The sequence below is a fragment of the Arachis duranensis genome, chromosome 1 (assembly GCF_000817695.3).
Source record: "Arachis duranensis cultivar V14167 chromosome 1, aradu.V14167.gnm2.J7QH, whole genome shotgun sequence".
In the NCBI taxonomy this organism is placed as follows: Eukaryota; Viridiplantae; Streptophyta; class Magnoliopsida; order Fabales; family Fabaceae; genus Arachis; species Arachis duranensis.
Genome location: NC_029772.3, coordinates 67,880,970 through 67,895,191, shown reverse-complemented (window position 1 = coordinate 67,895,191; position 14,222 = coordinate 67,880,970). Strand labels below are relative to the sequence as shown.

The window sequence follows — 14,222 nt, the reverse complement described above, 5'->3', positions numbered from 1 at the left end:
TCCATAGGAACTCAGAATTTAGATAGTATTATTGATTCTCCTAGTTTAGTATGTTGATTCTTGAACACAGATACTTTATGTGTCTTGGCCGTGACCCTAAGCACTTTGTTTTCCAGTATTACCACCGGATACATAAATGCCACAGACACATAACTGGGTGAACCTTTTTAGATTGTGACTTAGCTTTGCTAGAGTCCCCAATTAGAGGTGTCCAGAGTTCTTAAGCACACTATTTTGCTTTGGATCACGACTTTAACCACTCAGTCTCAAGCCTTTCACTTGGACCTGCATGCCACAAGCACATGGTTAGGGACAACTTAATTTAGCCGGTTAGGCCTGGATTTATTTCCTTGGGCCCTCCTATCCATTGATGCTCAAAGCCTTGGATCCTTTTAACCCTTGCCTTTTGGTTTAAAGGGCTATTGGCTTTTTCTACCTCTTTTGCTTTTCTCTTTTTTTCGCAAGCTTGTTTTTCACTGCTTTTTCTTACTTCAAGAATCAATTTCATGATTTTTCAGATCAACAATAATATTTCTCTTGTTCATCATTCTTTCAAGAGCCAACAATTTTAACATTCATAAAATTCAATATAAAAAATATGCACTGTTCAAGCATTCATTCAGAAGACAAAAAGTATTGCCACCACATATAAATAATTAGAATTTTCCTTATTAAGAACTCGAAAAAAATTCAATTGCCTCTTTATTCTAAAAATCTACTATTTTATTCATGTTTGATGATAATGAGAAAAATAAATTATAACTTAATTGGAAATAAAGTCAAAATAGAGATACTAATTACTACTACTAATATGTAGCTTCTAAGGTAAATTCATAATAAGAACAGTTATCATAGAGTTAAAGCAAAGATTAGGACTCAACAACCTTTATTTTGGGAAGTGGGTGTTCCTCTAGTCTGTGGGGTGCTTGATCCTTCAAGAGATAATTTCTGCTTCAGTTCCTTCAAGTCATATCCTTGCTCTTCCTGTTCCCTTAGGGGCCATGATCTTGATGAGTTTTAGCTCAGTGATCATGGCAAATCACACCAAACTTAGAGGTTTGCTTGTCCTCAAGCAAAAGAAAGGAAAGGAGAGGAATAGAGGGAGAGGCAATTTCGAAATTCAAAAGATATGATGAGTTGAAAAAGATTTGAAAAAGAGTTGGATTGGATTGGAAAAAGATTTGTGTTTATGGATTACGATACATTTGATATTTTTGAAAAGGGATTTTAGAAATTAGGATTAAAATTTTTGGAATTAAAGGATGAGAGTTTGTAACATGTTTATGCAAGAAATCATGATTTGAAACGTAAAAAATTTAAAAAATTTTGAAGTAAAAACGAATTTACCTCCTCCCCACCATCCTGGCGTTAAACGCCCAAACGCTGCATGTTTTGGGCGTTTAACACCCATGTGCAGCTTCTCCTGGGCGTTCAACGCCCAGCTGTTGCTTCTTTCTGGCGTTGAACGCCAGGAACTCCTTTGTTACTGGGCATTTTTCTGAACGCCCAGGACGCTGTAAATCTCGCGTTGAACGCCCAGAAGGTGCTTCTTTCTGGCGTTCAACGCCCAGAACAGCTCTTACTGGTGTTTTCGCACCAGTGAACTTTTTGCTGTTTTTATCCTTTGAATCCTTCTATAACTCTGTGAACTCAAGCAATTGCTATTTTACCTTGAAGATAATTGACATATACCTGTAAAAATCAATTAATTAACAAATAAACTTTGTAAATGGCTGGGTTGCCTCCCAGCAAGCACTTCTTTATTATCTTTAGCTGGACTATTACTGAGCTTTAATCAAGTCTCAGTTTTGAGCATTCTTGCTCAAAATTGCTTTCAAGATAATGTTTGACTATCTATCCATTAACAATGAACTTTTTGTTGGAATCATTATCCTGAAGCTCTACGTATCCATATGGTGACACACTTGTAATCACATATGGTCCTCTCCACCGAGATTTCAATTTCCCGAGAAATAATCTGAGCCTAGAATTAAATAGCAGAACTTTCTGCCCTGGCTCAAAGACTCTGGATGACAGTTTCTTATCATGCCATCTTTTTGCTTTCTCCTTGTAAATTTTTGCATTTTCGAAAGCATTGAGTCTGAATTCCTCTAGCTCATTTAACTGTAGCAAACGTTTTTCTCCAGCTAACTTGGCATCAAGGTTTAGGAACCTGGTTGCCCAGTAGGCCTTATGTTCCAATTCCACTGGCAAGTGATAGGCATTTCCATACACAAGCTGGTATGGAGAAGTTCCTATGGGAGTCTTGAATGCTGTTCTGTATGCCCACAGAGCATCATCCAAGCTTCTTGCCCAATCCCTTCTACGATTAATTACAGTCTGTTCCAGGATTGTTTTAAGTTCTCTGTTAGAGACTTCAGCTTGCCCATTTGTCTGTGGATGATATGCGAAATCTTTGTTTTTTTATTTCGAAATTGAGCCAATCCAATACCACCAGAAATAAATAAAATAAGGATTTGTTAGAATCTTATGCTCTAATAGAACAACATTATCTAGTTATATATTTAACTATATATAAGGGGCAAATTTTCTAATAAATGTCTAATTTCCAATTGATCAATCAATCCTATGAAATACTAAAATAAAAAAATCTCGTGATTCAATTATTCATTAATGGGGATGGGACCTTGGAGGCTTTTCTCATTTATATAATGATTTTTTTTCTCGTAGATTTCCCTTCTTTTCTAATACGTTTCGGATATAAAAATTATTATTGATCTATGGATACCTAGGTTAAGTTAAATCCATGAACTCAATCCGGCTATTCCTTTTTTTATTCTTCTAAATCAAATCCCCTAAGTCATGAATGGTTAATTGTCTTATGACTCATAAATTTACTCATAAATCTGATAGAAATTTTTTTTAACAATTTTTCAAGAGAAAAATGATACATTTTCTTGTTCGCGCTACCAGTGGAGCCTGGGCACACTCCGTTCCTTTGATCAAAGAATAATATTCAAAGAATATTTTTGTGAAATTGAAAAAATAAAAAAAATGTTTTCAAAATTCTTCTAATTTTTATGTCTAGGAAACTGGCTTATTTAGTACTTTCTATTTTTTATTACTTTTCTATTTGAATCTTATTTCAAGATTTTTTCTTTTAGTGTCATTTTTGTTCTATTTTCCTTTCTTTTAGTTAAAAAAAACTCCAAAGTCTACTTTTTTGTAGATCACGGTAAGAGAAAGAGAAATTTCTAATATTTTTTCTATTTATTTTTTTGATATTTTTATCTATCTATCTATCTATCCGAGTAATTAATATTAATTGAATTAAAATATTTTAATTAATATTAAATAAAATAATAGAAATAATAAGAGAAGAGACTGTAAGTGAAAAGTCTCTTTCTCCCAGTCATTAATTGCTGGAAATATACCGGAAGCACCGATAGAGAAAGAAAATATTTGATACATGAAGCCATGATTTGTTGTATTTTTTTATATATCATATCCCATTTTATAGAAATGAAAATTGATCTTCTCTTGTGTTAAAAAAATGACTTGTATTTTGGAACTTGGAATAAGTTGTAAAAAAGGAATATAAAAATATTCCTATAGAATCTTGAGGAACGGGAGGATTTAATCGTAAATATCGACTAATTCTTACGAAGTACAAATCAAAAAGAAGTCTAAAAAAAAGATAAATTTCATCTATATCGAATTTGAATATCAGAATAGTAGATATAGTTCTGATTCAATGGGTTAGGTCCACTTACTTTTCTTTTAATAATGGGTTAGGTCCACTTACTTTTTTTTTAATGTTTCGAAATTTTATTATTGGAATAATCGAAAATAGCAATATAAAGAAGATATCATTATTCATTAAATAAAAAAAAGAGACTGATAAAAATGTTCTACTTTATAAATAGACTAAGTACTAAATAGACTAAGTAGAAATTGTTTACTAAAATTTGATTATCATTCATTAGAATGATAACAATAGTTTATTACAATTCAAAATTCTATTTTCTACTGAAATTAGACTTAATTTTTTTTTTCGAAAAAAGAACAACAACAATATCTCTATTCTGCATTCAAATATGAAAACTACAAAAGACCAATACTACTGCTGAGGTTTTGTTTTATGAGAATGAAAAAGGGTCGGGCTCAAAGCCCTTTATCGGATTTGAACCGATGACTTACGCCTTACCATGGCGTTACTCTACCACTGAGTTAAAAGGGCTCCGCTTGATTCAATTCCTTATTCAGCAATAAGCCAATATGAGTCTAGTCAGTCATAATAGATCAATTCGATCAGGCACTCACCAACTATTTTCATTGTTCAACTCTTTGACAACATAAAAAAACCAAAAGCTCTGCCCCCCCTCTATCTATCCAAGGGATGCAAGGGCAAAGGCCTTTCGTGTCCCCTCCAGTCAAGAATTAGGGCCTCACAATGAATAGCCAATATGCTTTTATCTCATGCCTTTCTTCGTTCATGGTTCGATATTCTGGTGTCCTAGGCGTAGAGGAACCACACCAATCCATCCCGAACTTGGTAGTTAAACTCTACTGCGGTGACGATACTGTAGGGGAGGTCCTGCGGAAAAATAGCTCGGCGCCAGGATGATAAAAAGCTTAAGACCTCTCTTATTACTTTTTCAATATGAAAAAGTAATAAGAATTCAAAATGAAAAAGGTCGTCTTATTCAAAACCCCAATTATGAAATCCCTTCTCGCCTACTTCACACCTCGGAACGCACCGTTCTTATAGAGAGGGAGAGGCGCTTTCACATCTTCTTAAGCCGAAATGAAATGGCTGGGGAGAGGGAAGGTTCCCTTTTTTTAGTTTTAGGGTACTCCGGGAAACAGATCCAGTGGAGATGGGATGGGGCCTGTAGCTCAGAGGATTACAGCACGTGGCTACGAACCACAGTGTTGGGGGTTCGAATCCCTCCTCGCCCACAACCGGCCAAAAAAGTAAGGACCCTTACCTCTAGGGGTAAGAAAATCATGATCGGGCTAGCGGACCCAAAGCTATGGAACTTGGGTGTGGGTATTTTGTCAAAATGGAATGGCCTTACCTTACTGTTTTCTTAAAAAAGAAACAAAATTTTCGTAAATGGTGGATATTTCTAAATAAAAAAAGTATGTCCTAAGCTTTAGCTTTTAATTGTCTCATGGATAGGACAGAGGTCTTCTAAACCTTTGGTATAGGTTCAAATTCTATTGGACGCAAATAATTTGCATTATGTATTTAATATTTTATATTATAAATATAAAAATATAACTCTAAATAGAATTTCTATATTTCTAAAAACTAAAAATAAAAGATAAAAAAAAGATTTTGAATGATTTGAATTGAACAAGAACCACTTATCCTTGGAGAACTAATATAAATATAGAATATCTAATATAATTAATTTATTATATTATTTGTTCAAAGAAAAGATATTAAACATGAAAGAATCATAATAATAATCTAAATTTTAATTTGAAAGTTGAATTAGAAAGGAATTCAATTTTTAATCAATTTTTTTCTACTTGTTCCTGGAGTAAAAAGATTTTCATTTGTTCATGAATAGCCTCCTTTAAAAGGGCTTCTGCTTCCTCGGTGAATGTCTTCGTAGAAGATATTATTTCTTGAAATTGAGGTTTATTCGTTTTTAAGTAATACCATTCCTCTTATTAGACCATCTGTAGCGCTCAAAGCTACAGCTCTAACTCGACTATTTCCTAATAATTGCTGTACTTCACAAGTCACGTTAATTTGTACTTTTACCAATAGCCGAGGGTTCCTTAATATTCTTATTTCCTCATCAAGGAAATAAGGTAATTAAGTGGTATACAATTTGCATATGTTTAATCGATCTGCTGATAACAGCCTATGCATTTTGTTATCATTTCCAATTGGATGATCCATTAATCCAACTGACAGAAAATTATAAATGGATTAATTTTTTTTATTTTTACTGGAGATTCGGAATAAATGGACTCTCTATAGGACCCATTTTATTGACGGGATTTATTACCACTATAGCTACTTTAGCGGCTCAACCGGTTACTCGAGAATCCCGATTATTCCATTTCCTGATGCTAGCAATGTACAGCGGTCAAATATGACCTTTTTCTTGTCAAGACATTTTACTTTTTTTCATCATGTGGGAATTGGAATTAATTCCAGTTTATATACTTTTATCCATGTGGGGGGGAAAGAAACGTTTGTATTCAGCTACAAAGTTTATTTTATACACTGCGGGAAGCTCTATTTTTTTATTAATGGGAATTCTAGGTATCGGTTTATATAGTTCTAATGAACCGACATTAAATTTTGAAACATTAACTAATCAATCGTATCCTAGGGTGCTTGAAATAATATTTTATATGGGATTTCTTTTTACTTTTGCTATAAAATTACCGATTATATCGTTACATACATGGTTACCGGACACCACGGAGAGGCACATTACAGCACTTGCATGCTTTTAACCGGAATCTTATTAAAAATGGGCGCATATGGATTGGTTCGAATTAATATGGAATTATTACCTCACGCTCATTCCATATTTTCCCCCTGGTTAATGTTATTAGGTTCAATTCAAATAATCTATGCAGCTTCAACATCTCTTGGTCAACGTAATTTAAAGAAAAGAATAGCTTATTTCTCGGTATCTCATATGGGTTTCATAATTATTGGAATTGGTTCTATAAGTGATACGGGGATGCGCTTTTTTTCTTGGCGGGAACATGTTATGATAGACTATGTCTTCTTTATCTTGACCAAAGGTGGAATGGCTATCCCAATGCCCAAAATATTCACAGTTTTCAGTATCTTATCAATGGTTTCTCTTGCATTGCCCGGCATGAGCGGTTTTGTTGCAGAATTGATGATTTTTTTGGAATACTAACCAGTCAAAAATATCTTTTAATGACAAAAATACTAATAATTTTTTTAAACACAATTGGAATTATAATAACTCCTATTTATTCATTATCCATGTTACGGCAGATGTTTTATGGATACAAGCTTTTTAATACACCAAACTCGTATTTTTTTGATTCTGGTCCGCGAGAATTATTTATTTCGATTTCTATCCTTATACCCGTAATAGGTATTGGTATTTATCCAGATTTTATTTTCTCATTCTCGGTTGACAAGGTTGAAGCCATTCTATCAAATTTTTTCTAAATTTTTTTAATGAAAATTAATACCACCCCCAAAAAAAGAGAAATAAACTTATTTTGACTGCAATTTCAAATCATCATACCATAGAAATAACATATATAACCATATACCCATATATAATATATATAAGATAAATATAATATATATTATATATATATTATATATATATAATAGGCTGGTAATCTACTATCTAATCTAATATAGTATTTGTAAATTATCTAAATAGAATCTCGAATTTCTATTTCTATAGAAGCTGTCTGATTTCACTCATATAACTATCAGATTTTGTTCTTCAATCAGACTTGAAGTGAGAATAATAATGAATTTTTTATATTCTGCTCCTTTCCTATTTTCCTATAAAGTTGTCCTACAAGGAAAGGGCCATAGCAATAGCATCGAGAAGTTTTTGTATCAACGAATCGCACGTAGAGATATTGATAACACACATAGAGTTAATGGTATTTCATAACTAATCGATTGAGCAGCTGCTCGTAGACCACCCAAAAAGGAATATTTGTTATTTGATCCATATCCTGACATAAGAAGTCCAATCGGAGCAATACTCGAAATAGAAATCCATAAAAAAACACCGATATTGAGATCGGATAAAACAAAATTATATCCAAAAGGAATTACCGAATAGCTTATTATAATGGATATAACTGATATGGATGGTCCGATACTGAATAAACGAGTATCTCCCCTAGATGGAATAAGACTCTCTTTGAAAAGTAGTTTTGTTCCATCTGCTAGAGCTTGAAGAACTCCCAAAGGACCCGCGTATTCAGGTCCAATCCGCTGTTGTATACCTGCGGATATTTCTCTTTCTAACCATACAATTGCTAGTACACTTATGGTGATTCCCAATACAAGAGTAAAGATAGGGGCAAATACCCATAGAATTCCATAGACCTCCTTTAAAGATTCCAATCTGAAAAAAGAATTGATATCTTGTACTTCTGTTGTATCAATAATCATTTCAACGATCAACTTCTCCCATAATGATATCTATACTCCCTAGTATTGTCATAATATCGGCCAATTTCATTCTTTTAACTAATTGAGGAAGAATTTGCAAATTGATAAAACCGGGTGGACGAATTTTCCATCTCCAAGGAAAACCATTCTGATCTCCTATTAGAAAAATCCCCAATTCTCCTTTGGGGGCTTCAACTCTTACATAAAGTTCTTGTTTCGGCAATTCAAAAGTCGGAGACGGTTTTTTACTAATGAATCGATATTCAAAATCATTCCATTCTGGTTCCCTTTCCCTATCAAAGTAACGGATTTCTAAATTCTCATATGGTCCGCCGGGAATTCCTTCCAAAGCCTGTTGAATAATTTTTATGGATTCCACCATTTCACCAATTCGAACTAAATAACGAGCTAATGAATCTCCTTCTTTTTGCCATTGAACGTCCCAATCAAATTCCCCATAACACTCATAATTTTCAACTTTACGCAGATCCCATTGTATTCCGGAAGCCCGAAGCATCGGTCCTGATAAACCCCAATTAATTACTTCCTTTCCACTAACAATGCCTATTCCCTCAACCCGTTCTAAAAAAATGGGATTTCGCGTAATAAGTTTTTGATATTCAACAACCCCTGTTAAAAAATAATCGCAGAAATCCAAACATTTATCTATCCAACCATGAGGTAGATCGGCCGCGACTCCCCCGATACGGAAAAAATTATGCATCATTCTCATACCTGTCGCAGCTTCGAATAGATCATATATTAATTCTCTTTCTCTAAAAATATAGAAGAAAGGGGTTTGTGCACCAATATCCGCCATAAAAGGTCCCAGCCATAATAGGTGAGAAGCTATATGACTCAATTCCAACATAATTACTCGAATATAGCTGGCTCTTTGGGGTACTTGAATATTTCCCAACTGTTCTGGTCCGTTTACGGTTATTGCTTCTGTGAACATCGTAGCTAAATAATCCCAACGTGTTACATAAGGCAGATATTGTATAATTGTTCGATTTTCCGCAATTTTTTCCATCCCTCTGTGTAAATAACCCAATAATGGTTCACAATCAATAACATCCTCACCATCTAGAGTAACAATAAGTCGAAGAACACCATGCATTGATGGGTGGTGAGGTCCCATATTGACTACCATGAGATAAAGAAAAACAAATGGAAAGAAAAAAAAGAAAAGCCAAGAGTGGCAGCAAAAACAAAAGAAAGAAAGAATAAAGCTAGACACCAATAGCTTGAACCTTAGGACATATGCCTGTGGTGTCTTTGTACTAGGATCTGCTTGGATGATTAGGTTCTATGGAGTGCTTTAACACTTGGTAACTTGGCTTAACTAACCCGGGATTATCGACCGAAAGTCCATTATCAAGAGTAACCTAGTTGCAAGACATTTAGTAACCCAAAGAGGTGCTGGGCATCAATGTTCTAAGAAGAAATGTGAGCCAAGTGTCTATAGTGAATAATGTGTAAAGCACAAATAAGTTGAGAAATTACTGCACACATGACACTGAGCTAAAGCTTATAGGAAAAGAAAATGAAGAAAAGTAATTACCAAGGATAAGTAATAATAAGAGGTCATAGCCGTGTGTTAATTGATGCTTGAAGGAGACATTCTATGCCTAAAGACTAATAAGAAGTGAGCTGTTGCATTGTCTACATAAAACCCCATGAGCTACTAATAATGCTTTGCTAATATGAACATCTCCTTCTATTTCATTCTTTCTTCTTAATAATTCAGTGCTTGCTTGGGGACAAGTAAGGTTTAAGTTTGGTGTTGTGATGCCAAGGCATTTTAGGCTAGTTTTACTAGTCTTTTCCTTTGTTTTCATTAGGTTTTATGCACTTTCTTAAGTTATAAGTAAGCCATTTGGGTAGAAATACATGTATGTCTGTATTCATTCAACCATGAGTAATTTGATGCAATTTCATGAGGTTTTATGCTATGATTACTTATATGCTGAGGATGATTAGAAGTCTCATGATTTTAGCATAGCTTTGATGCATTTGTTGGTTGATAACATGTAAAGAAAGGCATGGAGGAAGGTTGAAGAAAAGAGACTTGGAGAAGAGAAACAGAACATAAATTTCCTAAAGCTCACGTTTGGGATGGCGTTGGGGGTCCAATGTTAACCCCAACATGGTGAGAAAATGATCAATTCTGGGCCAAAGAAATTTTGAGCTGCGTGTATGCGTACATGCCGCGTACGCACACAAACAGCAGATTTTGGCATCCACGCGGAATGTAACACCCTACCATAGAGAGTCTTATGCTTAAGTCATAATTCAGAGATGGCAAGGTATTACGACCTCTAAAATTAAAATTTAGTACGTATAGTAGTATGAATGATTGATTATAACTAGGAGCCTTTGTAGAAAAAGGGGTAAACAAAAATCACAACTCGAAAGCGCAACACTCCGATCGATAACGTAACGAACAAGGATAACCAACGCAAGATTATATATATACAAAGGAGTGTCAAAAACAGGAATATCAAGACTCAAAATCCAGCTGCGAAGATAACCGGTCCGAGCATAGCAATATATACATATGATAAAATAAGGAAAACCCCAAAGGAAACCCAAAGGGACACAAATACATAAAAACCTATTCTCCAAAATCTCCTATAAGAGAAGTCATCACAGTTTGTATTATTTAATGGAGATAAAAGTATCTAAGCAAAACATATAAACTAAAACAGAGTCCCCAAGAACAAAGGATCTTCCCTAATCCAGAAGTCTCCAGCAGGCCTCAGCAAGAAACCTCACGTCCTGCATCTGAAAACCACAAAATCCGCATGGGTGAGAACCAGAGGTCCCCAGCATGGTAGCAGCTTCCACATATATAATACATAATAATAGAGGAAAGCCGAAGGCAATCCTAGAACTTCCTCCAGATAATATCAAAGCTTATAAACAAGCTAGACCATAAAGGGCATCTGCCTAAAGATCCTTCAGTCTAACTAATACTTCCCTTTCCAATTCCTTCAGACCTCCCAACCACCAACAGGAGTATAATGTAGCAAACACAGTTATATCAGACAAGAAATATACAAATAGGAACAAATAAGGCATTTAGACAATTAGCAAGTAATATGTAGTCAAATAGGCAATCTCAAACAATTCATATAGTATGCATATGATGAATGCCTGTCCCTCTGTCGTGCATCCCTAACTTGAGTTATACTCATCATAAACTTGATCATAATCATGATCTATATCCATCACCTTCACTGGTGAATATTTACGGGGGCGAGCTCATCCAGGGCTTTCACAGTGCCCGGCCACCCTTACGACATAGGGTCAAAAGAGCTTCGAGTCTCAACCTGGAGCACATGGTGGCTAGCCACTGCTTCCTTCCAGGGAAACTCTCATCTCCGATAGTGGAAGTGCCACATTTACAATTCATTCAACAGCATATATGCATTTATACATAGCCATAATCATGGCTTCGCCATAACACGGCAATAATCTAGCCATCCGGCTCACGGTTAAATCCATAACCAGCCAATTCATCAACAATTACGACCTTTCGGCCCATGGCTTAACAAGCACTTCCACCGCCATCCTCTGCATCTCGCATAATCATCTTTGATCCTTATTGATCATTCATTTTTCCCTTGCTTCACTCGCAAGTTACCACATTCTCTAGCCCCTTTTCTCATAGCTAGGCATATCATAATGATTTAAGACATAAGTGGTGAGATCGGAGGCTTAGAAGTATGAGATTTGGCTTTTAAAACTCAAAAATAAACTTTGCAATGAAAATAGGGCCACGCGTACGCGCACTCCACGTGCACGCGTGGATGGCCACAAAACTCATCGACGCGTATGTGTCATGCACGCTAACGCGTGAACTGAAAAATAGCCAAGCGACGCGCACGCGTCAACCATGCGTACGCGTGGGTGCTCTCATGCCCCAGGCACAAAACTGACACAATTCTGGCACAACTCTCTAGAAAATGGCTGGGCATTGGGTGTAGCACATCGGCGCGCCCGTGCACACCACGCGCACACGTGGATGGCGCTTTCTAGAAGAACGGTGCATACGCGCCAAGTGTGCCTACGCGCAGGGGTCATTCTGCTAAAAATTTTCTAAGTTAAAAGCTGCAGAATTCACAGATTCAACCCCCAATCTTCCAACAGACATAACTTTCTCATTTTAAATCGTTTTTCACCCGTTCTTTGAATGGCATGGACATCCCGGATCCAATTTCATTTCTAAATAGATTTGGCACAAAATAGAGATCCGTAGTCCAAGTTATATCCAGTCAAAGTATGCCCAAAAACCATGTTTTTTATACAAAACCACAAAGTGCCATTTTTAAAACAAGCCATTTTCAACTCTTTTCAAAATCAATCAAAACATGCCAATTTCATCCCTTTCCTTTGAAATCAATCAAAATATACCAAAGTCAACATCAAGCCTCCTCAGCTCACACATTGACACATTATCTCAGTTCATAAAATCACTATCCCATCATTTTAACCCACTTCACCCAAGTGGCTCAAACTCAAACACATTGACATATCGTATACTCTTTCTCATGCCAATTTTCAACGACACCAATTCTATCAAATTATCATTGTACACAATCAATATCATACTCACCATCAACATGGTTCCACCCATAATTCAACCATAATCAATCATCAAGCATATGTCACAACATGCATATTTCTCATACATCATACCATCAAGGCATCAATTATCATCATCACATATATGACCACATCATATATCTCAATCATTCAACAACATCAACCATTCAATGCCTATCTTAGGGCCTCTAGCCTAAGTATTTCCTACCACACGTATTAGATACAAGAAACCGAAACCATACCTTAGCCGATTTCCCAAGCTCAACCGGAGCACTTCCAAACCACTTTTTCCTCAAGCTCTCAAGGCCTCAACACCTCCAAGAATAGATTTTTCACCACCAACCCTTTTCAAGCTTTTCAATATCACCAATCAAGCTCCAATATTCACATATACACAACCTAAGCCACAATCATCACACCCATACACAACATCTCAAAACCTAAACATCATAGAACCATAAATTACACTAGGGTTGAGAATCTTACCACACCCAAGGTCCAAGGAGACAAGATTAACCTTTTTCTTCAAGAGAGTTGGGTCTTATAACATCAAAGAGCCCAAAGTCTCAACATTTTTGCTCATGAAACTCGAAATCAAGGCTAGAAATTCGAAGAGCAAAACGTGGCTTACCTCAAGATTAATTGGATGGGTTTTGTAGAGCTCTCTGCGGTGAACGTGTGGCCGTAAATGGTGCCGCAATCGGAGCTTTAGATCAAAAGTTATGGTGGTTTGAAGATCAAGTGAGAGAAAGAACTTGAGAGAGTGATCTTCCCTCCATGGCCTCCATTTCAGCGTGTTTAGTGTCTCAAATAAGAAGAGGGAGTGCTGAAAACTAGGGTTTTGGTTTAGTTTAGTTGGGCCAAGGGCCCACTTTGGGTTCGGTTGGCCCGGTTTCGCCCGTTCGGTCCAATCTTGGGTCCGAATTCTATAAAATTGGTACCGAAATTCTCGTCTCAATCTCCTCTATCACATTTAGCCATAAAAATCACATTTTTGGCTTTCTAGAATAAATTCTCATTTATGGGTTAATTAGTCGTTAATTAACCGGGTCTTACATGGAAGCGTACAGCACGCGTACGCACAAACGCGTATTTTTAGCTCATGTGCGCGGAGGCGCACGGTACGCGTACGCGCCACAACCGAATGTTGGGGGTCCAACGTTACCTCAAATGCTACCTCCAACGTCCGCGATGCTCAGCCCAGAATTGAAATTGGAAAAAGTGGAATTGGCACGCACGCACCAATGCCGCGTACGCGTGCATGGAAAAAAAATCAATGCACGCTTAAGCGCACAGTACACGTACGCGCAAAAGTGCCAACATTGGAAGGAACGTTGGAGGTCCAATGCTGAAGCCAACGTCACCCTTCCCTGGTTTAAACTGGAAAATGGAATTCATGCATCCACACGCAAGCGCACAGTGCGCGTACGCGTGGATGAGCATTTTTGGCAGTGTGCATGGAAGCGCACGGTACGCGTACGCGTGGATC

General features: G+C 36.3%; 1 protein-coding gene and 1 non-coding gene across 2 annotated transcripts; both read right to left on the bottom strand.

The window, feature by feature from the left end:
- Window positions 1-4,129: 4,129 nt before the first annotated feature.
- TRNAT-GGU (transfer RNA threonine (anticodon GGU)) lies at window positions 4,130-4,201 on the bottom strand. The gene has a single exon. It is a non-coding gene; the product is annotated as a tRNA-Thr (tRNA).
- Window positions 4,202-7,543: 3,342 nt separating this feature from the next.
- On the bottom strand, window positions 7,544-9,275 carry LOC110280986 (NAD(P)H-quinone oxidoreductase subunit H, chloroplastic). Its single transcript, XM_021142331.2, has 2 exons — window positions 8,159-9,275; window positions 7,544-8,100 (listed from the first exon to the last, which is right to left on the bottom strand). The coding sequence occupies exons 1-2, from the start codon at window positions 9,273-9,275 to the stop codon at window positions 7,556-7,558; spliced, it is 1,662 nt and encodes a 553-aa protein (XP_020997990.1). The 3' UTR covers window positions 7,544-7,555.
- Window positions 9,276-14,222: the final 4,947 nt, after the last annotated feature.